The sequence below is a fragment of the Crassostrea angulata genome, chromosome 7 (genome assembly GCF_025612915.1).
Source record: "Crassostrea angulata isolate pt1a10 chromosome 7, ASM2561291v2, whole genome shotgun sequence".
In the NCBI taxonomy this organism is placed as follows: domain Eukaryota; kingdom Metazoa; phylum Mollusca; class Bivalvia; order Ostreida; family Ostreidae; genus Magallana; species Magallana angulata.
The window spans coordinates 36106875-36133643 of NC_069117.1; the positions used below are offsets into that span (position 1 = coordinate 36106875).

The 26769-nt window shown below is 34.3% G+C and overlaps 1 protein-coding gene and 1 long non-coding RNA gene across 4 annotated transcripts in view; one reads left to right on the forward strand and one right to left on the reverse strand.

The window, feature by feature from the left end:
• Positions 1 to 26769, reverse strand: part of LOC128191718 (BUD13 homolog) — a 74885-nt gene that overhangs the window by 24675 nt on the left and 23441 nt on the right. For both annotated transcript variants that reach the window (XM_052863934.1, XM_052863935.1), the window contains 2 exons: positions 20338 to 20525; positions 2749 to 3329 (listed from right to left, as the gene is read on the reverse strand). In XM_052863934.1, coding sequence (XP_052719894.1) covers positions 2749 to 3329; positions 20338 to 20525 — 769 coding nt within the window. The remainder of the gene's footprint in view (positions 1 to 2748; positions 3330 to 20337; positions 20526 to 26769) is intronic.
• On the forward strand, positions 11210 to 18124 carry LOC128191720 (uncharacterized). 2 transcript variants are annotated; one of them, XR_008244455.1, is made up of 4 exons: positions 11210 to 12398; positions 12606 to 12670; positions 13080 to 17322; positions 17735 to 18124. It is a non-coding gene; the product is annotated as an uncharacterized LOC128191720 (long non-coding RNA). The 2 variants fall into 2 exon arrangements; XR_008244456.1 differs by having other exon boundaries at positions 11212 to 12398; positions 13080 to 16521; positions 17206 to 18124.

Sequence of the window (26769 nt, forward strand, 5' to 3'; positions counted from 1 at the left end):
AAGCGATGTCAAATTCGTAATACAACTATACCCGTCTCGTCGTCAGGGGTGAAATTTAATGTTAGGCGAAATAACAAGGTACCTTTTAATGTCGTTTGTTTTGTTAGCAAATTTTGTACGTATTTTTCTTCATTGAAATTTGGCATAATTGACGGATAAAACTACTGCAATGTCTATTATTATACAAATACAAAGCATAGCCATCGTTTAAAAGTGTGCATAAAATTTGATATAAAATCGGACCAAGCAGCTTTAACGATAGAATGCGTTCCGTGTATTGTCTCTATAGCAAAGAAAATACCAAAGACCTTTTTTTGCTTGTCAATATTTTGTGCAAGTCTAGCCCCCTCCCCCCCCCCCCCCCCCCCCCCACTTTCAATTTGATTCCGACGCCACTCATTTTTTTGGGGAGAAACTTGTTTTAAATACCTACAAAAGGTGTTACCTAAATTCCTCCTGTTTCCAAAGCGGAAAAAATCGCCTACTACAAATGGTCGAATCGACTCCCCCATACTCTTTGTCGACTCCCCTGCGTTTGGGGTTGTATACGATGACTGAGGTAAATTAGTAAATAAAATATTTTTAGAAAGAGAGGGGGCGCTAACTTTTTTCTTGCAAATTTATACATACCAAAGACCTTTTTTTGCTTGTCAATATTTTGTACATGTCTAGCCCCCTCCCCCCCCCCCCCACTTTCAATTTGATTCTGACGCCACTCATTTTTTTGGGGAAAAACTTGTTTTAAGGAGGCCGACTTTAGTTTCCATTGCGCATGTTTTTGCGCATTCTAATATAATACAGTTGATTTATACTTCTTATGAATTTTTTTCGATATCATTTATAAAATCGAACACAATAAACAAAATACAGATAAAAATATTTAGATTTCTAAAGGAAATTCTTATTTTTAACACGATTTTTACGTTGTGCGGTAGGGGAGCATTGCCATTGCGCTTTTATGACGTTATGATAAAATGAAGCTTTGTAGGAGTACATTATAAGAAATAACATAAAAGAAAAAGTAAAAATTGTACGCTGTTGAAATTTTATATACAGAATGATGCTATCCTCGAGGATATTTTACTCTTTTTGGAATGAATCCATTATACCAATCATCATTCGTGATGATCCAAATACATAGCAAAATTTGGCGCATTTTAATATTTTGAGATGGCCCCCACTAAAAACCAGACGGTAGAATTTTGTGTTTTTTACATATAAGGTAGCACATGATATTACTAATCATATATAACAATTTGAGAAAAAAAGCTATTGTAGTATTTTTTTAAACTGCTTTGATGTGCGGAAAATGACAGTTTCCTATATATTCCTATAGTAAATGTACCTCTATTTTGAGATGGTCCCTAAAAAGAACCAGACGGTCGATTTTTATGAACCTTCGCAAATAAACTAGAGTTGGTTTAAATTACATATGGTTAAAATATAAAGAGTTATGCTATTGTAGTTTTTCCGCAAAAAAACCCAAATCGGCCTCCTTAAATACCTACAAAAGGTGTTACCTAAATTCCTCCTGTTTCCGAAGCGGAAAAAATCGCCTACTACAAATGGTCGAATCGACTCCCCCATACTCTTTGTCGACTCCCCTGCGTTGGGGGTTGTATACGATGACTGAGGTAAATTAGTAAATAAAATATTTTTAGAAAGTAATCAACATATTTGTATTTAAACTCTTAAAATGAGTACGTGATTGTCATTTCAAATTTGCCAGTTTAAAGTATATGTAAATACTATAAAATTTAAGCACAGTTACGCCTTTTTGGACATTTTCATTTGGACAATACTGTCCACCGTTTAAATGCCCAGTTAACTCGTACGTTTATTACTTCTTATAAGAGGTATGAGATGGTCAAGGGCATTTGCACCGGCTTATTCCCCCAGATTCTTTACTCTATATATTCCAATGCAAAAAATTCAACCCCCCCCCCCCCCCCCCCCCATTGTGGCCACCCTACCCCGGGGGTCATAATTTTCGCAACTTTGAATCTACATTACCTGAGAAGGCTTCCACACAAGTTTCAGCTCTCCTGGCTGATTAGTTTCTGAGAAGAAGGTTTTTAAAGATTTACCCAAAAAACTCTATATATTCCTATGTAAAAATTCGACCCCCAGCCCCATTGTAGTACCAACCTACCATCGAGGGTCATAATTCTCACAATTTTAAATTTACACTACCAGAAGATGCTATCACACAAGTTTCAGCTATCCTGGCTGATTAGTTTCTGAGAAGATTTTTAAAGATTTGCCCTATATATTCCTATGTAAAATCTCAACCCCCGAAAGTGGCCTCACCCTACCCCTGGGGGTCATGATCTTCACAACTTTGAATCTACATTACCCGAGGATGCTTCCACACAAATTTCAGCTTTCCTGGCCGAATGGTTCTTCATCAGAGGATTTTTGAAATTTCTTTAAAATATTTCAATAATCCTAATTATCTCCCTTTGAAAAAGGGTGTGGTCCTTAATTTTCACAACTTTGAATACCCTTTGCAAGGATGTTTTGTGCCAAGTTTGGTTGAAATTGACCTGGTAGTTCTTGAGAGGATGTCGAAAATAAGAAAAGTTTATGGACAGACAGATAGACATATGACAGACAAAATGCGATTAGAAAAGCTCAGGTGAGCTAAAAAGTTATCCCACTTACAGTCATTGGATAAGTGTATAATAGTATTTTATAAATAAAGAGACACTAGACTCCTTATTCTGTTTTAGGTAATGTAATAACAACCTGTTTAAATGTTTCATCCTCCTTTTTTCTTATAATATCTGCTTCCCTTTTCAAATCTTTTGCTGAAGAAAGACCGGCCATTTTGCCTGACAAGGTTTTTTGTATGTTTTTATTTCTCCCTTTGTTAGACATTTTGTCATTTGCTTTTGCTCTATATCTTTGATTCTTGTTTGATTCCTCTTTAATGGAAACATTTCCTTGAGGCAAATCATCAGAAAGGTTTCTTGGTCTCCTTTGGGGTGATACATCAGAATCAGAATCATTTCTTTCTTTCCCTTGGGGTGATGCATCAGAATCACTTCTTCCTTTTCTTGGAGGTGATGCATCAGGATCAGAATCACTTCTTTCCTTCCTTGGGGGCGATGCATCGGAATCAAAATCATTTCTTCCTCTCCTTGGGGGTGATGCATCAGATTCAAAATCATTTCTTCCTTTCCTTGGGGGTGATGCATCAGAATCTGAATCATTTCTTCCTTTTTTGGGGGATGATGCATCAGAATCAGAATCATTTCTTTCTTTTCCTGGGGGTGCATCAGAATCTGAATCATTTCTTTTTTTTCTTTGGGGTGATGCGCAAGAATCTGAATCATAACCAACAATGTATTAAAACAATTTCTGACTAGAACTGTTTAAATGTCATGATCAAAATTTATTTTTATTTATCATTTACTATTCATTTGAACAACTGAAACTGTTAACACTTGAAAGCCCTTCCCCAAAGGATGTTTTGTGCCAAGTTTGCAAATTTAAATGTACTTCAAAATAAACAAGGGCACCGTAAGCAGAGCATCCCCTTGTGACATGAAAATATTGTGTGGGGATATGCATTATTTGGAATAAATGTAATTGAAGAGACCAGACATATAACTTGTTAAAAACCACTTTGATTTAAAATATTTTGTTTATTTATATCCCCATGTATTCTCTGGGGTGTATCCATGAGGGATAGATGCATTTACGTGGTTGTGCAATTCCTCCAACTACTAGCGAAAACGCATCACAAACTTGGTAAACTTTTGTAATAATTAGTTTTATAAATTCTCTTAATCTAGTGACATACATTACGCATCAAGACAATTAGTGTTAACAAATGTATGTTTAGACATATTGAAATTGAAACATAGCAAATTCGTGCCTTGTGTTTGTAGTCTATTTCATAGAATCTAGGTACTTCAAGTCAAATATAAAATCTAAACGTTTATTGATTTTTAACTTGATCTTCATTAATTGGTGGATAAAATATGTTCTAAAAATAAATGTAACAATGCAAAAAATAGTTTTTTTCTGCTGTTGCAACAATTAACATGTTTAGTAGAGATCCCACTAATGGTTTATTTTCAATCCGCGCCTGACCTAGTAACAGCATCAATTGTGAGACAGACTACATGTATACTATTTTATACAAAATGTTCCTTGAAAATGGCTCGATATACTAAGTTTTTATGCAAAAAGACACCAATTTTTGTTTTTTAAACCTAGTATTGCACACAACAACCATCAAACATGGCTTTGATTTTATTAAGCAACCCAATGTTTATATTTTCATCCACTCTACACGTGGTTGAACATGAACGATAACTCAGTTCTGAATATCATCGTTTAATTTAAATAACCGCTACATGGTGAAATAAAACATACATTTTAAATGATTTTCATGTTTTAACATAAATCAAAGTTGGATATGATATGAAAAACGATCAGTTCTTACGTATTTTAAGAATATTATCCGAACACTTTAACTTCCACTCAAAATTTCACAGGAACTGAACAAATCTCGGTGAAGTCTCGTGAACTTTCATCCGAGCACCTCTGGATTTATCATATACTTGGCAACGATAAAGAAAATATTCCGGACACATTCGCAGGGGTGAAAGGACAAATATTGCACAGCCTTCCAATTATACAATGGTAACATTCTCAGCAGTTATCTCTCTTTGCCCATTCACTCTTATGCATAGTTAAGGAATCTACCCCACCACCCCAGCTCCAAACCAGAAGACATATAGAGAACCAAACTTAGCATCAAAATATGTATTTCTGCCTACTAAACTACCATACCAAATTTGAACTTGATTGGGCAACCATAAAACAAGAGGCCCAGGGGCCACATCGCTCACCTGAGCAACAATTGCCTTAATTCTGATCAAATTAGCATTACAGTATCAAAATATCTTGACAACTAAGTACAATAGATCTTGCTAAAAAAAAAAATTGAAAATCTGCCAATTTTTATCAATCTCCTTTTTTTTTTTGGTAAATACCATGCCCTTTTTGTTGTTGTACCTGTAAGAAGATTTTTCTCCATTCCTATATACCCCCCCCCCCATTTCGTGGCCCCACTTTTCTCTAGGGAATCATGGTTTCATCAAACTTGAATCTGCATAACCTGTGCTTTCAAACTAAGTACTGAGTTTTGGACCGAAAACTTTCCCAGAATATTTTTAAAGATTTTTTCTATATATTCCTATGTAAAAATTCAAACCACCATCACGGCCCTGCCCATCAGGGACTGTGATTTTGCAAACTTGAATTTTCACTACCTGAGGATGCCTCTACACAAGTTTAAGCTTTTTCTGGCCAAATACGGTAGTCTTTTTTAAAGATTTTTAAAGATTTTCTCTATATATTCCTATGTAAAAATTCATCCCCCATTGTGGCCTCACCATACTCCTGGACTATTATCTAAACAAACTTGAATCTATATGATCTGGGGATGCTTCCACTCAAATTTGGGCTTTCCTGGACTAATAGTTTTGAGAAGAAGATTTTTAAAGATTTTCTACAGGTAACTCTCGATGGCTCGAACTTCGATCCCTCGAAGTTCTTGATCGCTCGAAGTGAATCTAGGGTCCCGATTTTTTCCCTATAAAATTAAGCAAATTTACTCTTGATTTCTCGAACTCTTGATCTCTCGAAACCCTTGATCCCTCGAAGTCAAACTGAAGTCCCTTTATTCATAATCTATAGTTTTTTACTCTCGATACCTCGAAGTCGCCCTGCATCTCCAAGCGCTATACCTAATTAACACCTACTTGGTCATTTAAATTGCTCCAGGCGTTAGACGCAGGACCCGTGTCACGGGTTTGTTTATTTAGGCGACACTTGTCCTGCAAGGTGATAATTGTTCGATGATTGCCCATACCGATACCTAATCTATAATCAACACCAACCGTTTTACGATAATTTGGAGACGCAATGAAAATGAGAAATTAATTGAGACGAAACGATAATATTGAGCCATGGTCAAATTTTAAAATTATAAAACTGTAAAAATTGTGTTTAGCAGCATCATTGTCATTATAATGATTATTGTTGAACAAGTTCTTACAGCTGGTGAAGGACCCGTTCAGTAGGAAAAATGGGTGATACTCAGTTATCACATTTATGACACGTCGACCGTCTCGCAGTACAGTAGTACTGAGCAATCTGGTCTTAATATGATGCATAAAATAAATAATTATTATGAATTTATTCAATAGTTGTTTGTATTCAGTTTTAAAGAAAAGCATCCATTTCTGTATATTTTACTGAAAAGAAAACGTTGTTTAAGCACGTGCTTAAGGTTAGCACTAAATAAATGGCTGAATCATAACATCCGGTAAGACTAATTTTAAAACCCATCGGTCAACCTGGAAAATTCCGAACTCTTGAAAACTCGAACTCTCGAAACCTCGAAGTTTTTCCTCGGTCCCATCGACTTCGAGCTATCGAGAGTAACCTGTATATATAGAAAAATTTATCCCCCATTGTGGCCCCGCCCTACCCCCAGGGACCATGATTTGAACAAACTTGAATCTACATTATCTGAGGATGGTTACACGCCAATTTGAGCTTTCTTGGCCAAATAGTCTTTAAAAGAATTTTTTTTAAAGATTTTCTCTATATATTCCTGAGTGTATAAAAATTTATCCCCTAATTGTGGCCCACCCTACCCCCGGGGACCATGATTTGAACAAACTTGAATCTACATTATCTGAGGATGCTTCCACTCAAATTTGAGCTTTCCTGGCCTAATAGTTTTTGAGAAGAAGATTTTTAAAGATTTTCTCTATATATTCCTATGTAAAACTTGATCCCCCCATTGTGGCCCCACCCTACCCCCGGGGACCATGATTTGAACAAACTTGAATCTACAGTATCTGAGGATGCTTCCAATTAAATTTGAGCTTTCCTGGCCTAATAGTTTTTGAGAAGAATATTTTAAAGATTTTCTCTATATATTCCTATGTAAAACTCAACACCCCCCATTGTTGCCCCACCCTACACCCAGGGACTATGATTTGAACAAACTTAAATCTACACTACCTGAGGATGCTTCCATTTTAATTTGAGCTTTTCTGGCCCGATAGTTTTTGAGAAGAAGATTTGTAAAGATTTTCTCTATATATTCCTATGTAAAACTCGATCCCCCAATTATGACCCCACCCTACCCATGAAGACCATGATTTGAACAAACTTGAATCTACACTACCTGTGGATGCTTCCATTTTAATTTGAGCTTTTCTGGACTAATAGTTTTTGAGAAGAAGATTTTTAAAGATTTTCTCTACATATTCCTATCTAAAACATGAACCCATATTGTGGCCCCACCCTACCCCCGGGGACCATGATTTGAACAAACTTAAATTTACACTACCTGAGGATGCTTCCATTTTAATTTGAGCTTTCCTGGACTAATAGTTTTTGAGAAAAAGATTTGTGAAGATTTACTCTTTATATTCCTATGTAAAAATCCATTACCCCATTGTGGCCCCATCATACCACCAGGGACTATGATTTGAACAAACTTGAATCTACACTACCTGAGGATGCTCCCATTTTAATTTGAGCTTTTCTGGCCTGATAGTTTTTGAGAAGAAGATTTTTAAAGATGTTCTCTATATAATACTATGTAAAACTTGATCCCCCTCTTGTGGTCCCTCCCTACCCCCGGGGACCATGATTTGAACAAACTTGAATCTACACTACCTGAGGATGCCTCCACACAAGTTTAAGCTTTTCAGGCCGAATAGTTTTTGAGAAGAAGATTTTTTTAAAAATACCAACAAATATTAATAATTCTCAATTATCTCCCCCTTTAAAGAGGGCGTGGACCTTTATTTGAACAAACTTGAATCCCCTTCACCTAGTAGTGCTTTGTGCCAAATTTGGTTGAAAACTGCCCAGTGGTTCTTGAGATGAAGATGAAAATGTGAAAAGTTTACAACGACAACGACGACAACGACAACAACAACAGACAACGGACAAATTGTGATCAGAAAAGCTCACTTGAGCCTTTGGCTCAGGTGAGCTAAAAAGTTTTTAGAAAAAAACAGAAAATTTGTGGACGGAAGAGTGACAGATGGACAGATGGACGGACAGACAGAGTGATTACTATAGGGCACCCGCAAATCCTTGCGGGGCCCTAATAAAATATTAATTGATGTACGTAAGATAATTAAAGAAAAAGACAAAGAAATAGAAACAAGAAATCTGTGAGCCAATGCTCACTAGTGATACCCCCGCTCTGATGTGAATATGCAAAAGAAATCTGTGAGCCAATGCTCACTAGTGATACCCCCGCTCTGATGTGAATATGCAAAACAAGCAAAGTCAACATTAAACAGAAAGCTGGAATCCGATTGGTACAGATATGGCATGCCTAAACAAATAGTGTGTTAAAATTTCAAGCATCTGCGATAAATAGCTGTTGAGAAATCTTTGAGGAAAATTTGTTTGAAAATTTGGTAAAATAATCAAAGTACTCATTTAACAGGAAGTTGACGTCCGATTGGTACAAAAATATATCCCACGATATGGCATGCCTTAACAAACACTGTGTATAAATTTCAAGCATCTGTGATAAATAGCTGCTGAGAAATCTTTGACAAAAATTTGTTTGAAAATTTTGGCTAAAAATAAACAAAGTCATCATTTAACAGGAAGTTGACGTCCGATTGATACAAAAATATATCCCACAATATGACATGCCAAAACAAATAGTGTGTAAAAATCTCAAGCATCTGCGATAAATAGTTGCTGAGATAAATGCGACAGAAATTTTTGTTACGGACGGACAGACAGACAGACAGATGGACAGACAGACAGACAGACAAGGGTAAAACAGTATACCCCCTCTCCTTCGGAGCAGGGGTATAATAAATAAATAAAAAATTTTAGGCACGCGATTTTCAGACGTATGCGATTGTTATGATTGATTTTTGTTAATATTAAGAACAAAAAAAAATCGATATCGCCTAAATAAAGGTTTGATCAATTAAAACAATAACACTTTCATTTCCTTTTTAAAATTCAAATACACGGTTCCATAAGTTTTTGTTTCAGTCCGTTTTTAAACGTAGTAGTAATCATTGTTACTGTAGTTTGGCAGTTTCAATAGCGCATAAAATCATAACTGTGATCCTTTTTCTCACTTATACTCTATTCAACGATAACAAATCTAACGGGTTGTTAAAAACAAATGTACTTTCTCTAAATAATATAATTATACAGCTTTATATTTAATATATTTTCAAATTTTCTGTCTTATATACATATGCGTGATGTACTTGTCCATGTAGTACCGCACGGTACATATTCATAGCCCTTAGAATCTTTGGATCGGTACTTGATAATTTTTTATTACGGGCCGCCAGAAGGCGGTCCATTATTTGATATACATTTACATATTGTAACTGCGTTTCTGCAGGATAGTTGTTTTTTTTTATAGAATTAATATAATGCTTGTTTTTAGTGAATTTAAAGTAAATTTGCATGTAGAAATATGTTTTATTCCTTTAAAAAATATTTCACATTTTTTGTTTTACTTGTAAATGTATGGTAGGTCATAGACTGTCGTGTTAGGTGCATTTTTATCGAGACTATAATCTATTCGGAAAATCTCGGAGTTTTTCATTCTTTTCAAAACAATGTATCGGGATCGGTATATGGGACATAATTAAAGACCTGAAATACTAAAGACCTGAATGACATGAAATTTTATATAAATGATATATTTGATTCATGAAATATCAATTATTTACCAAAAACTATGTGGAAGCACCCTCAGGAAGTGTAGATTTAAGTTTGTTATAATTATGATCTCGGAAATAGGGTCAGGCCGCACTGGAAAATGGGGGAGGGGGAGGGGGTCAAATTATTACATAGGAGTATAAAGAGAAAATCTTTTCTGAAAAATCATTCAGCCAGAAAGTCCAATGATTTGCAGCCGTACGTTTGATGTTTTATTTTTTTGGTTAATAGTTTACAAAAATTTCTACTTTCAGGTGCTAGGATCCGAGCTGCTGTAGCTCAGGTAATGTTTAATGATTTCCATAGACATTCCAACCAAATACTTATCACTGCAGTGTTTGGGATGAATGAAAAAGGTCAAATAAACAAGGAGGTCAGATTAAAGGAAAATAACCTGGTATGTAACCTCATTAATTCAATACAATGCAACAAAAAAAAGAAATTATTTGAAATACATAATCTCTAAGAGAATAATGATGAGTTGAACTTTGTATTAGAATACATACAAATCAATGTGTTCTCCTATACGTCATACTATGGCAATGGTCATACAATTACCGTTAGAAATGCTAACGAACTCGATTCTTAATAATAATAGTAAAATGTTAAACTTCAAAACGTGTAAAATTTACCATAAAAATTACTGAAAGAACTCGTTATTTTCTTCTCTTTGGTGTGTTTTTATGTAAACAATCAATGATAATTCATACAATAATTATTTTCTGCGGCCAATTTGACGCTTGCGTCAATATATGCTTTCTTGTTTCATCTTTATAAGCAACTTGAGTTTAGAAAGGACGATAGCATTGTCTAGCCGCCTAACTAAAAGTCATTTTTTTGAAAGTTGTCTAATTAAAGTTATTTTTCATAATAATGTGAACATTTATATATATTTTCATTAAATAGAAATGATTTGGTCAAACAAAGAGAGATAACTTTGTATTTTGGGTTAAAATAGCTAATTTCATTATAGAAAATAACGGAAAACGGAAATGTTTTTTAAAACATCTTCCCCCCCCCTCCCCTTGCGAGATGAAATTCATGATTTTAAGAATTAACTTTAATGAACCGTTCATGAAGTTTCATGATGTATTCATGACTGGTTCATAACTGGTTCATAAAGGTGGTTCATGAATTTTATTCATGAATATATTCTTAAAATTTAATTCATGAACAAATTATGAATATACAAGAATACAGGAAATACCTGGTATTCAATAGTTCTAGGTATTGAACATTCATGAATTTTCATGAAGTTCTAATTTACGAAATATATAATTAATTTCAAATACTTTTAAAAATAACATAGTTTACTTTAGAATTCAGAACATTATCTTTTTAAAAAAAAATTATACATCTTAAAATATTAATATTAAAACACAGTCTTCATGAACATTCATGAATATTCATGCAAACATCTATATAAATGTGGCATCTTCAATTTTGAAAAAGAAAGATGTGATATATTATAGTTTCATTATTTATTCAATTCTAAGAAACATGTAAATTCATTGACAACAACTAAGGTCTCAGACATCATGATTAAATGCTCATTATTTGACGCTTAATTTCTTCATTGTTCAATTCATATTTTAAAAAAATTACATAATTTATCAGTGAATAATCAGTCTTTGCAGATGATACATTATGGCTGTTTTATATTGTAAAAATCTTGTAAACTAAACTGAAAAAGTGAAATAATTTAAAAATTTGCATATTTCTTTGGAAAAAAGATTTAGTATACGTTGATTTCCGACTTGTTTGAAGTATATCAAGTTTATTAAAGACGTGGTCGGTTGTCAGTCTATCATAGAAGCATAAATACACACAAGACGAAGTGTGTCTGTTCCTGGGAGAACGACAGAGAAAATGTTCCGAGCACATTCGGTTGAAATTTGGACCCCGTCGAGTTTAGAACCTTTGCGGTTTCTTTGTAAAAGGCATTACTGTTGTACACATTTGAAAGCGATTCATTCTAAGAAGTTACGAATCCGTTACGTAAATATTCCTTTGAGAACTTCCAACAATGCATTTATGATAGCTGTTTAAACTCAGACAACTACCGTTACTACACTCCGAGTTTCGAGGAGTCCGCCATTGTTTATGAGGTGTCATGTCGATTCGCCTCCGTTACAAGAACACACTGAACTTTAATTTGTCAATTAATTTAATGTTAAGCAATAATGAAAATATTACTTTAAAACATTAATGCAAAATTATAGAAATAAATTATGAAAGAATATTTAATTGAGTGTAAATTATATTTTTTAAGTTCCAAAACCTTGAGGGTTCAAGAACGGAGGGGGTTGAAATTTTACAGACACAACTTGTGTAAACCGAACGATATTAAATCGTACGTTTCTTCAATCTCTGAAAATATAATAATGAAAACTAAAGCATTTTATAATTAGTTTCATTTAAAGATATTTTTTGATTATTATTAACATATGTTAAAAAAAATTATTTAACCAAATGAAAGAGTCTCAGAATACACAGTCAGCGAGTTGTTTTGATTCTATTACGTCACTTCCGCCCAGTGATTACACATTTTGAATGAAAGCAGATGGATCTTCAACATGAGCAATGGATAAATTAAGCATGGAACATTCAAGAAGATAATGCAGCAGATGTAGTTCAAAGTAATGGTATTAAAAGTAATATAATATGTATATGTTGAAATAACTTTTATGTAATAAGGGAGTCAAAACGTAAGATTAGGTTTTGTTCGTTTTTTTCAATCATTTCAAAATGGCGGTTTTAAATTTGTAGTGAAATTCTTTTTTGACTAACTTATAAGTTTTAACTACATAATTGATAATAAATTACACAATTTTTTTTTACTCTAGAATTATGCAGTGAAACCAGAATATTGGACAGCCCTAAAGATAGTGATCATGGAACATAAATTTCAGTAAGTAATAAATAAATGCTATTGCAAGTAATTGAAAATTTCTAATAGAATGGCCAGTATCATTTACAAATTTGAAAACAGTTATAGTTTCATCATAATTAATTTAAGAAGTATTTTATTCAAGTATATAGATACATTGGAATGGATTGAACAGCAGGCATAATGCCTATTTATGTTTTCTCCTGAATTTTTCATCTTGTTTCATCTTGTTTTATTTTTCTGCGATATCACTTTTTCTAGGGTAAGCACTCTCATTCTTAAGCTCTAGTGCAATTTCAGCATTATCTTACTTGATAAAAATATTTGAAATAAAAATTAAATGAGAGGATTGAGTGATTAGTTGATGTTTCAAGTGTTTTAAACGACATGTCATAATTATACTGCTATTTGTCATATTATTTTTGTACAGTACAGAGGTACAACTCTTCTGCCACCAAAGGGGCTATATGTGAAGCCTGAAGAATTGCCACCAAGAAGTATTGTCACCAAGACACTCTGGGTTTGTAGAAAATAATCATTTAAAGGATGGAGCATTTTACCTACTATGCAGTAAATGCACATTGCAATATATGGAATACAAGTGAAATCAACATGAGCAAAGGCAAAGAAGATGCAACAAAGGAAGATTCATTAAGAACATATTGACATATTGATAGTTATCAACTAGTTATCATATTCTGATGTCGCTTATATTTCAAATCATTGCATATTGGTATGTCAATTCTAATATTGTAACATTCCTTTTAAGCTAATGAGTTAGTATTGATATCATTACCTGTTGTTTTTTAAAACAATTTTATTAAACATGCTGATTATTTAAAGTGATAGTCAGTACATAAGAATTATGTGATACTTAAGATATTGTCTCATTATTCTTCAATTTATTATAATAAAGTATTTTATATTTGATTTTTTAGGAGATTTTACCCTTTTTATATACAAAATGTAGAAGGTAAGAATTTTCATGAATAGTTCATGAATTTTATTTATGAATTATTCATGAATAAAATTCATAATGATATTCATGAACTGTTCATGAAGATTCATTAAACTTATTCATGAACAGTTCATGAAGATCCGATGAACTTATTATTGGACATTCATCAAATGATGAAGCTTCATGAATATAACTGTTCATGAATTATTCATGAAAAAGTATGTTCATGAATATTCATCAACATTTTTTCATGAACAAAAATTCATGACTTTAAAATGTCCAATAATAAGTTCATGGGATCCTCATGAACTTTTCATGAACATTTCATGAATATAATTCATGAATCATTCAAGGGAAAATCATGAATTGTTCATGATCATCTCGCAGGGGTCCTTTTGAGGGGTTTTAATTATTGTTATTTAGCATATTTTTACCAAAGGGTTTGTTGTTTCACGGGGAGGGGGACACATGTCTACAGACGGAAATACATTCCAAAAAACGAATTTTGCTTTGTTAATTTTCGAAAAAAAATTAACAGATATGAATTAAAATGAAATTTTACTTTAATAAATATCGTAAATATGTTATTATTAAGTTTTTATGCACATATTGGCCGCTAAATAATATTTTCCTCACTCATGGAGACCAATTTCAATGAAATTTTTTAAGACCCCGCGTTAGCAAAACTTTTGTTTAAAAATAAATAATTTGATTACAAATTTTATTTTGATATAAATTGATTAGGATTTGATTATACCTTTTTAGTAGAAAACTTAAGTAGAAATTCCCAAATATTTGGATGTAAAATGTAGGCGGGAAACGGGCGTTAGCGTTCGCAGTTCTTATTTGTGTTCCAAGAAACTATTCAGTATTGCGATAATTACTGTTTGATTGTTTAATGATCTTCATATGAGAGAGAGAGAGAATACCAATATGAGTTTAATTTTAAGTACTACATTTTACTTGTAATTCAGTGTAATAAGTTAGATTTATAGTTTCCATTATACTGAACCCTTTTCCCTAAAATTGCAATAGAATCTATGCAGTCAGAGTCCATGTGCTATCCCTGTCAATCAAATCAGCCCGCGAGAAAGACCACGTGCTCCTTCCATGATAAGGAAAAAATGTCGTTGTATTGTTTTTTTAAGTCCGCAAAATAGAAATATATTTAACAATGAAGATTTAGTGTTTGAAATGTTTAGTTTCTTCTTTCTTATAATGCATGTATGAGGGTTGGAATATTGCGTTGTAAAATCTCTCTCTCTCTCTCTAAGTGTGTACCCTTGTGCAATCATTTTAGAATTACTAGATACGACCTCGTTACGAGTAGGTCTTCCGTCCAATTTTTTTTATAGTTTAAATGATACCATGAAATATCGATACAATTTCAAAATTACCCCCCCCCCCCCCCCAAATTTGAAGATAAAGAATAAAAAACCTTAATTACGTCAAACATGGGCCTAACGATGACCTTTTCAAACCGATAATGTAGAGATCAACAACTTTGATTTTATAATGCATAACAAAATATTTATCGTTTTCAAGTTATTCGTAATAGACTTTACGAGTCTCTTGGTCCCTAATTAAAGGAACCAGCCCCTTTTTCTTGATTTTATTGGATAGAACTTTTGATTCTCTACTACTTTTGTTCTATATGTCTTAACAAAATATCAACTGATAAAAAGATACTGATCAAAACATATGAACATTTTGATTCGAAATCTGTACCCCATTTTCGTGCCTAAGCGAGCTCCAAGGAATAGCGCCACTGGTGCAAAACAACTAAATAGTTCACAACTTCAAACCATGCTCTACCTATCCTGAAAATTTCAAAGTCATATCTCTTATAGTTTCTGAGATCAGCTCTGCACAAAATTGGTCGTAAAAAATTAAAAAATCGACCGTAAATCCGGACCGGAAGTGACGACGAGAAAAAATTCAAAAACATATAAAATTCAGATAATGTCCCATCATCTGTGAAAAAATTGTTGAGATCGGTTGAGGAGTTTTAGAGAAATCGCGTGCACAAAATTTGGAAAAAAAAAAATAATAAACAGTACGAAAACAATAAGGTCTTCCGTTGGAAACGGAAGACCTTAATAAGAGTTCTGTTTGTATGAATTTAATTTACCGGTATTTATTTTAGATCTATGGTTTTTTAAAAGAATGATTTCAACACAATGACTAAAAGTTTGTAAAGTACACGATGTAATAAGATTTTTCGTTAAAATTTCGACGCTATTTCACATCACACATATTAGATTGGATAAAGTAAATAACGATGTGTTTGCTCTAAATGCTTGCAAAAAGCATTCATCTTTTTTATCAACCGGGTTTTTTTGGTACATACATGTATGTGTACCCGGTAAATAATTTCTTATCGCAAGTTAATACCTTGTGAAATTCCCGCATTTATAGAGTTGCTGAATTGTTCTCCTGATCCACGCGTCGATAATCTTACGTGTAGTTGTTGGTGTACATATCTACAGACATTTTTTTTTGTTTGATAGAGATAGAGAAATCATGGAATTACAAAGTAGAAGTAAGATATATTCAGACCATACACACGACGGGTTGTGATGAGTTACCAAACAGGTGTCCGTGGAAAGGTGTGAATAAGGGCATCTCGAGTACACCTGTTCAGACGTCCAAATATATACACAGTTAGTTGTAAATTACAATGACACCTAACAAGACAGACAATAACACCTGTTGTGTATAGACCCCAAGATAAAAGACAATGTTGTGTATCTGATCAGCTTCCGTACATCGCACGAGTGATTTTTTCATGTGAAATCGTGAGGCCATTACCAGCTATACGGAAATAAAGTTGACAAGAATAGAATTCCTGGGTCCCCCGCAGGTCAAGCAGTATACTAGTATCGAGCAAGGCTGATTTTCGAACTTGACCAAGGTAATAGTGGAATAAACATTTGGTATAAATTTCATGTAAATCCGTCAAAATTTGTAGGCATGAGAGCGCTTACAAGGTCAATTTTTGGATAAAACGTCAATATTGTGGTCAAAGTCCCATAACTCCAACAAAAAGTATCGACAAATGCTGATTTTCGAACTTGACCAAGGTAATAGTGGTATAAACATTTGGTATAAATTTAATGAAAATCTGAGAGCGCTTACAAAAAAGTGTGACGGACGGACACACGGACACACGGACGCACGGACACACAGACCCACTTTGCGTGGTGCGGCGGGGGACAAAAACTGTCCCATGCCACCTTAACGCAATAGCCATCCTAGATGCCACTTGTCCACTGCTCTGAAAGATTTAGTATAAAGTCCAGGTGAATTTCCAAATGCACCTTTCTGACCATATTTCTTGATAAGTAGTGACTCTACAGAGTCATCTAAAGAGGGCACATTCAAGAAGTCCTTACTGTCTTTATTGACTGGAAACAAAGTCTTGTAACTGTCTTTATATGCTGTAAGTTTGGAGAGAGTATCCGTCCTCTATGATTTATTGATAATTTCCTTCCAACTTAACTCCAGACACAAACAACATCTGTATTTTTTGTCGAAGAAGCATCAGATCCAAAAATTCCAGTTAGTTTACTTTCAGTGTTTTCATTATTTTCCACAGGTTTTGTCTCATAGTATTTGGAAAAACGATCTTTTTCCTCTCCAAAATTATTGTCTTGAACATCTGATCTCGGACTCTGACAAGTTCCTCTACTGAATACATGACTTTCTTGTTCTGGTGAGTCACATAAAGTTCTCCTCTCTTGTCTGCTTATCAATATCAACATCACATCGTCTTGAAAAATCTGGTCTATTTTATTATCAATATGACCCATTTGTTCTTCTTGCGAATCTAATATTGCTTCGAAATCGTTTAATTCTTTTCTCGTTGAACCGGTCTTCCTTTTTCTTTTACCCGCTCTTGTTTTCGATGTATCCATTGAGGATATTTCTTCAATATTGTTATCTGCCATTATAAAAAAAGCAATGTCTCTGGATTTAAACACGTCTTGACAGTTTGTCGCAGAAAAATAAACTGATTAGAGGAAGATGAAGTAAGCGTGTCTATTACTAAACTGAATCTATAAAGCGCTTTATTGAATGCAAGTTGACTGTTGTAAAGGGAAATAAATCTTTATGTTTTTTTCTAGGTGGTAAGTAAAGCCGAAAGCAATGAAATTATCTTATCTCTAAGGAGACAAACCCTACCATCTTGGAGGCAACTATTGCCAAGGCAACCAGCCAGATGGTTATTGCCACTAATTTCATTTGCCACCACTTGCATTCTTCCTAGGCCTTCGACATTAGATGCTAGATTCCCCTCGATGGTGAATGCTGCTCCTTCAACAGTGGATAATTCTTACCCAGTGACTGATCCTTCCTCATTAGTAGAGCTGTCCTCCTGCTCATTGGTAGAGCTATCTTCTTGCTCATTGGTGGAGCTGTATTCTCGCTTGTTGTAAGAGCGTTGTCTTTCAATGGAATTCACAACAGTAGCAACAAATACTGACAACATCAAGAAAATATCCTTTTCTGATTTTCTACAAAAACCCCAGTTTAGATATAAACATGCAGACTCATTTGGATGACGATTTTAATATTCTGGCCATACTTTCTAGTGAAGACTCTCTACAAGTTTATATCGTAAAATTGGGTATCAAACTTATAGATCAACAGTACTGCCTGTGATCATGTGTTAGCTTGAAACCGCTACGCAAACACAGTTTATATTTTTGCAAGCTAGAGAGTGAAAATCGCACACTGAACTGTAAGACTTCTGAGCTGTTGGCACGCGAGGACCTCATCATGGATCAGTGAATTGTGAGCTTTAATTTTATGAAAGGTGTCAGGATTAATGAAATTTTTTAAACTTTTATATGTGAACTTTAATCAGAATCATATTATTTTGCTGTGTGATTTGACATGTTTGTTATTGTATTTCGAATGTTTTGTCATAATTATTGTGTGTATATTAATCATCAAAGGCCGGAACGGCCACAAAGGCGTCGAGCTGACATTTTCTTTTATATAAAATGATATCAATAATTTTAATTTTTGTACTAAAAGTCGTATATCAAATAAAATTAGAATAAAAAAGTAAATGAATTATATTTTGTGCTGCTTTAAAAACAAAAATTAGTATATTCCCTTATAAAATAGGTAGTGATGCGTTTATAATACAATAACTCATCATGGTTACAAAAATTGAAGAAATTTCAAAGTAAAAAAAAATATTTTCTTCCTGCTTAAAACAGTCTTTGAACATTTTTCACAGGTTCATAATTTGAATACATTAACAGTGTGTCCCTAAATATAAAAATAAAACATACTTTTATTTATTTCAATTCCCTTTTGAAACAACATTACCTATAGTATGGTTGTTTACAAACAAATCCACAACACGTGCTATCTAAAATACTCGACCAAACCAACTGCATTATCGTTTTTATTTCATTAGATACGTTTATCGCTTACATTCATTTTGGAGACCGTGCCCGATAACAAATAAATTTACATATAAAATTTTATTTCTATCGGGCACGGTCTACAATTAAAATGTAAGTGATAAACAAAAAAAAATATTTAGTGGTTTACACCTTATTGTATTCATCCGCCATTTCTTGATTGAGCAAATTTATACTTATGCAATGAGTTGTCAATAACCAGAAAGGCAAAGTTGGGTTTTTTGTACACAATTAAGTTGAATAAATGGAATCTTGTAATGTGTTTAATACTTTAATGATCTTATTTCTTATGCGCATTTAAAAGGCGGTGCAGAGCATGAATGTTTGGACGATTGCCAATCCAGACGATCGCTATACGGCTGCCGGGCATTAGCTCGACGCCTTAAAAAGTTAGGCTTATGGATAAATAAAACACAACAGGCGAGAGTCTTATCAATAAACAAGAAATAAAGCCAAACCAATTAAAACATAGACATGAGCCACAGGGTCTTGTGTTAAGTAAATTGAAACACACTTTAAAAAGTAAGTACCTCAGAGGAAAACAATATGCTCACGAAGCTCAGCTCATGGCTATACATTTTAGACTATCAATTTCTTGTGGGACTATTCCAAACAGACAAAAAAAATCCACAGTAATAAGGGGAAAATAAAAAAATAATATCGGTATTCAATGTAATTCAATAAAAACTTATATTATAAACAGATTGTCATTTAGTTTTTGTTTATTCTTAAGTCGACCCGCCCCCTTTACAAGAAAAATAACCCACCTCCGATTTTTACGTAAGTTTTTGTAGCCTTTGTTTATTTCTGTTGCGCCAAGACTGGCCGATGACTTTTTTCATTGTTTCTTTAAAAAATCTGAATGTAATTGAGGACACAACTCTCAAATCAGAGCAGAGTTTGGCGACGCTTTTATGTTTTCCGCCATGCTTGCGTTCTTCGATACCGACCTTAGCCTCGTTTTCAGTAAGATATGAATATTCATGACTATCTCATTAAGAATGGAGTATAAGAAATCAATGTACACTAAAAGTTTTGAATTTCATCTTGCAGTTAAGCTACTGAAGCCTTTGGCTCAGGAGAGCTTAAACAATTAAGAGAAGATCAGAAAAGCTCACTTGAGCTTTCAGCTCAGGTGAGTTAAAAAGGTAATTTTTTTTTAAAAATTGGTAAACTTGAGATGGATAATTTTTTTTGCTATATTTCCTCGAAAAGAGGTAAAAACTTCATGTAAGGAATAAAACAGAGATTAAAACCATTTTTTTTTTTAAAAAGAATCAATGCCTTACCACTCTGCAGTGTGACTCCTTTCCACTTATTAGTTTTGTAGGCCTCCAGACATTGAATGTGTTTGGGGCGTTCATCTATAACAGCTGCTATTATTGGTATATTTTCTTCTATGTTGTCATATGCCGTTGAGTCTTCAAAACTGCTTGGAAGTGTCTTAATATCTATGTCATCATCAAAAATTCTAGACCTGAAAATGAACAAGAGGCCAATAGGATAAGTAGCATATAACCCATACACAAACTTGTCGAGGAGTCTCGACATTTTTAGATTTTTAGACAAATTTAGATTCTTCGTACCATAGATATGCTTCACACCAAAAATGGTAACAATTAGCCTTGTAGTTTTTAAGAAGGAGTTAAAAATGTAAAAACTTTAACACACATCGCACAACGCACAACGATGGACGAAAACAGATAGCAATAGGTCACCTGAGTTAACTATAAAGCTATAAAATAAAATGTAGTACCCCCGGTACAAGCAACAAGACCCCAGGGGCCATATCACTCACCTGAGCAAAATTAGACAAAATTCTTTTATTAATCGAATAAAGAATATTTGGACAATTTAGAAAAGTTTAAAAAGATCTTCCAATTTTTATCTACATATTTTTATGGTAAACATGGAGTACCTTTTATACTTTCAGCTTTGAGAAGATTTTTCTCCATGTCATTCAAAAATTTATGAATAATAGATTTTTCATATCTTTTATGTTCAGGAAGGTATAGAAATATGTAGTCAGACTTCTTAACAAATTTTGAAATATAGCTTGTTAGTGCCCACCTTGAAATATGTATAGAGTTATTGCCCCTATTGGATTAATTGCTTATTATTGCTACTACTCTGAAACCTTAAGAGATAGAGACCAATCATGGCAATGTCTTTTGGTTCACTTTAAGGATTTTACAATTCATACCAAAAGGGTCTGATGTCTCCTTGAAGGTATCCGATCCATAATAGCCCAAGATTTAATGAATATGGGTGCATAACAGATATGTATGAGGTTAATACTCAGTATACTTTGACATAATTGTCATGTATGTAAGAGTGGAATGTGTCCTAATTAATTACCTTTTCCTTTTCTTGAAGAGTTGCCAAACTTTGATTTTATTTTATAAAAAATCTATACGATTAAAAATTTATTTTCAATAGTTTTTGTATTCTAATGATAAAATACATCTTTCCACCAAAGCATTTATTGGTATTCCTAGTACTTACTTTTTTATTTAAAAAAAATATGGTTGTCCCCACTGACCAAAATGCAATCTTCATTAATTAATTACTGCTAGGATAAAAAAAAATTGAAAATTTCTCTCGGTAATTTTTTTTTTCTCTAAAATTCTTTAAATTAATATCAAAGTGTTAGATACATGATGTTTAATCAAGGTTGAAAAAAATTAGGTCCAAATATGGATCGGACACCTTAAGCAGTTATTCCCCCTGAAAGGTTCATAAATTTGTTGAAAACACAACTTTTGAACTATATATCGTAGAAACATACGACTACATGAAAATGAAGAGTTGACCTTGGCTAATCAACATGACATAAAGGTGAAGGTAAAAAAAAATCATACAAAATCTGTTGACATAGTTTTTTCTTGAAGTAACGCAGAGAAAGCATTTCATCGATTCCATTGAAACAGAAATGTTTTAAACAAGAGGCCCACAGGCCATAACGATCCCCTGAGTACCATACCCCATACACAGACATGTCAAGAAATCTCATATATGCATTTATGCTTCATTTTGGATTTTTTTAAAATCCAAAAAATATGGTAATGAACACCCTCTTATCTACCTAAAATCTTGCAACAAGGACTATGAAATCTATAATTTATATATAACAAGAGGCCAATTGGCCTTAACTGCCACCTGAGTAGCATATAACCCATACATAAACTTGTTGAGGAGTCTCCTATATACATTTAACTAATTAGGTTTCATTCTGGAGTAGAAAAATTATAAATTTGTAATGATGACCACCTCCCTGCCTGAAATCTTTCAAAAAGAACTATGTAACCTATAATTTTTGCAAAAAACTGATAGATCTAGTCTACAAAATCATGAATTCAGTTTTCCTTTCCTGTGTGTGGGAGTAAAGAAGAACATTTTTTAACACCTATACATCCATTTTGGCCCTGCCCTAGAGTCAAAACCCATACTCCAGGGAACATGAAAATTAAAATTTCATTACAGGACTTCTTGGTAAACATAATTATAAGTCAGTTTTTATACAGGTGTGTGAGAAAGAAAAGAAAATTTTTAAACATTATATGCATTTACACTATATTGCCATATTGCCCCCCCCCCCCCTCATGTCCTGAACCACTGACCCAGGGGACATGAATTCCATGATTTAGGTAGAGGAGTTAGTGGACATCATAACCATGTATTCAGTTTTTAACAAATATATATGGGAGTAGAGAAGAAGATTTTTTAAGATTTAAAACATTTTTATTATATGGCCATAATGGTCCCACCCTAGAGCCTGAACACCTGACCCAGGGGTCATGAATTTCACAATTTAGGTAGAGGGCTTCATGGACATCATAATTGCCTGACGTTATGACGTCAGGCATATCTAAGGTTTCAAAGTTGCATTCTCCGAAACAGTGCCGACAATGGGACAATTTGTGCAATATCATGATATTTCACAACAAGAGGCCCATGGGCCACATCGCTCACCTGAGGAACAATAGGTATGATAAAATCAGCTTAATGGAGTCATAATACAAACAATCTGGACAATGTACAATAATACATGTAGATCCTGTATAAATAAAATCCATTTTTCCCGCTGGATATTCTTATGTTTATAATCATTAGTCCCTTTTCTAACAGGATGATTTTATAGTCATATCACATGTTTAGTATTGCAGTCCTCAAAAAGATCCTTTACAATTGTTTATATATGGGATATTAAGCTACATCAAACTCTGAACCTTCTTGTGAGGCCGAAGAATTGTCCTGGAGCCAAAGTCTTAACAATTATAAAGAATCATCTGGCTGATTAGTTTCTGAGAAGAAGATTTTAAAAGATTTACTCTATATATTCCTATGTAAAACTTTACCACCACCCCCCCCCCCCAAATGTGGCCTCACCCTACCCCCAGGGATCATGTTTTCACAACTGTGAATCTACACTACCTGAGGATACTTCCACACAAGTTTCAGCTTTCCTGGCTGATTAGTTTCTGAGAAGAAGATGTTTAAATATTTACTCTATATATTCCTATGTAAAACTTCGACCCCCCATTGTGCCGCACCCTACCCCCAGGGATCATGATTTTCACAACTTTGAATCTACACTGCCTGAGGATGCTTCCACACGAGTTTCAGCTTTCCTGGCTGATTAGTTTCTGAGAAGAAGATTTTCAAAGATTTACTCTATATATTCCTATGTAAAACTTCGACCCCCCCCCCCATTGTGGCCCCATCCTACCCCTGGGTGTCATGATTTTCACAACTTTGAATCTACACTACCTGAGGATGCTTCCACACAAGTTTCAGCTTTCCTGGCTGATTAGTTTCTGAAAAGAAGATTTTTAAAGATTTACTATATATTCCAATGTAAAACTTTAACACCCCCCCCCCCAATGTGGCCCCACCCTACCCCCAGGGATCATGATTTTCACAACTTTGAATCTACACTGCCTGAGGATGCTTCCACACGCGTTTCAGCTTTCCTGGCTGATTAGTTTCTGAGAAGAAGATTTTTAAAGATTTACTCTATATATTCCTATGTAAAACTTCGACCACCCCATTGTGGCCCCACCCAACCCCTGGGGGTCATGATTTTCACAACTTTGAATCTACACTACCTGATAATACTTCCACACAAGTTTCAGCTTTCCTGGCTGATTAGTTTCTGAGAAGAAGATTTTTAAAGATTTACTCTATATATTCCTATGTAAAACTTCGACCCCCATTGTGGCCCCATCCTACCCCTGGGTGTCATGATTTTCACAACTTTGAATCTACACTACCTGAGGATGCTTCCACACAAGTTTCAGCTTTCCTGGCTGATTAGTTTCTGAAAAGAAGATTTTTAAAGATTTACTATATATTCCAATGTAAAACTTTAACACCACCCCCCCCCCCAATGTGGCCCCACCCTACCCCCAGGGATCATGATTTTCACAACTTTGAATCTACACTGCCTGAGGATGCTTCCACACGAGTTTCAGCTTTCCTGGCTAATTAGTTTCTGAGAAGAAGATTTTTAAAGATTTACTCTATATATTCCTATGTAAAACTTCGACCACCCCATTGTGGCCCCACCCAACCCCTGGGGTCATGATTTTCACAACTTTGAATCTACACTACCTGATGATACTTCCACACAAGTTTCAGCTTTCCTGGCTGATTAGTTTCTGAGAAGAAGATTTTTAAAGATTTACTCTATATATTCCTATGTAAAACTTCGACCCCCATTGTGGCCCTGCCCTACCCCTGGGGGTCATGAATTTCACAACTTTGAATCTACACTACCTGAGGATGCTTCCACACGCGTTTCAGCTTTCCTGGCTGATTAGTTTCTGAGAAGAAGATTTTTAAAGATTTACTCTATATATTCCTATGTAAAACTTCCACCCCCCATTGTGACCCCACCCTACCCCCAGGGATCATGAATTTCACAACTTTGAATCTACACTACCTGAGGATGCTTCCACACAAGTTTCAGCTTTCCTGGCTGATTAGTTTCTGAGAAGAAGATTTTTAAAGATTTACTGTATATATTCCTATGTAAAACTTAGACCCCCCATCGTGGCCCCACCCTACCCCTGGGGGTCATGATTTTCACAACTTTGAATCTACACTACCTGAGGATGCTTCCACCTAAGTTTCAGCTTTCCTGGCTTTTTGGTTCTTGAGAAGAAGATTTTTGAAAATTTCTCGAAATTTTTCATTAATTTCTAATTATCTCCCCTTTAAAACGAGTGTGGCCCTTAATTTTCACAACTTTGAATCCCCTTTGCCTAAGGATGATTTGTGCCAAGTTTGGTTGAAATTGGCCCAGTAGTTCTTGAGAAGATGTTGAAAATGTGAAAAGTTTACGGACAGACGGACGACAGACAAAATGTGATCAGAATAGCTCACTTGAGCTTTCAGCTCAGGTGAGCTAAAAAAGATTAACTGATGCATGTTTAAAATGTCAGCATTTACATTCACAATTGATGAAAATGTTATATGGCACGTAATAACAACAGCGAGCAAGAGTTTTCATGTAAAAGGGACGTTCACCATGCAGTGCACGTGTGTAATCCTGATTTTAAAATAGATCAGCATTCCACCACATCTGAACGGTGAAAAAGGGGGAGGGGTCATCGCAACAAGTTGTAACATATTGTCTATTACAGTACAATGTAAGTAATAATTGGTGTTGGATTATCATTATAACAAGAGAGTCATCAGTTTGGATTAAAACAAATATATATTTATACAGCTGGAATGTTTACTGGAGAAACTAAATCGCCAAAGTGGGGTGTGACCCGATTTTCGTTCAGTTGGGCGATTTCATTAATCTTGAAAAGGAAAACTCAGGTGTCCCTAAATGAACATTTACTACATTTAACAATTACTAATCAAGTTTGTTTCTTAATTCGATAGATTTCTTCCAAAACATCCGATCCAAATTATAATATCCATGTATGTAGCTGTTACAAAACAAATGTCAAAACATTCATCTGACCCCCTTCCATGGATCTCTGCCAATGGATGAGTTCATTTGTTGTGTGAACAGTAATAGCAGGATTTCGCGCCATAATGTCTCATTCATAGTTTTTGCACGCCGATTAGTTGACGAATCTGTTGGGATCGTGCGAATGCGAATACCCCAGAGCACACCATGTGTTAACATCACAGGCACGTAGCATCGGGGGTAGGGGTGAGGGGGGGCTGCTTCCCCCTCCTCAATTTTTTGGCAGCTGGCACTTTTCTTAACTTTATCTGATAAATGGAAATATCATGGATTTGCCCCCCCCCCCCCTCCACTTTTGTAGGAGCATTCAATACATGAAACTGCAAATAAGGAATTCTACTTGAATTAAAGTTACAGTAAGGGTTTTCTTCATGAATTTGAGAATTCACCCTTTTTTAATTGCTTGTCAAGATGGTTTCGATGAAGCTGCCCACATACATTAAAAAACAATACGTTTTTGTATACCCTTTCATATTTCATATGGGTGGAAATTTTTAAAATTGCCTTTCAGTTGATATATTGCATCTTAATATAACAAATACAATTTTTTAAAAAACGACTAGGCCTATTGACTCTTGAGCTTTCAAGCTTACATGCACTTATATGATATGTGTACATTTCTAAACAAGAGGCCCAGGGGCCACATCGCTCACCTGAGCAACAATTGCCTTAATTTTGATCAAATTAGCACTACAGTATCAAAATATCTTGACAACTAAGTACAATAGATCTT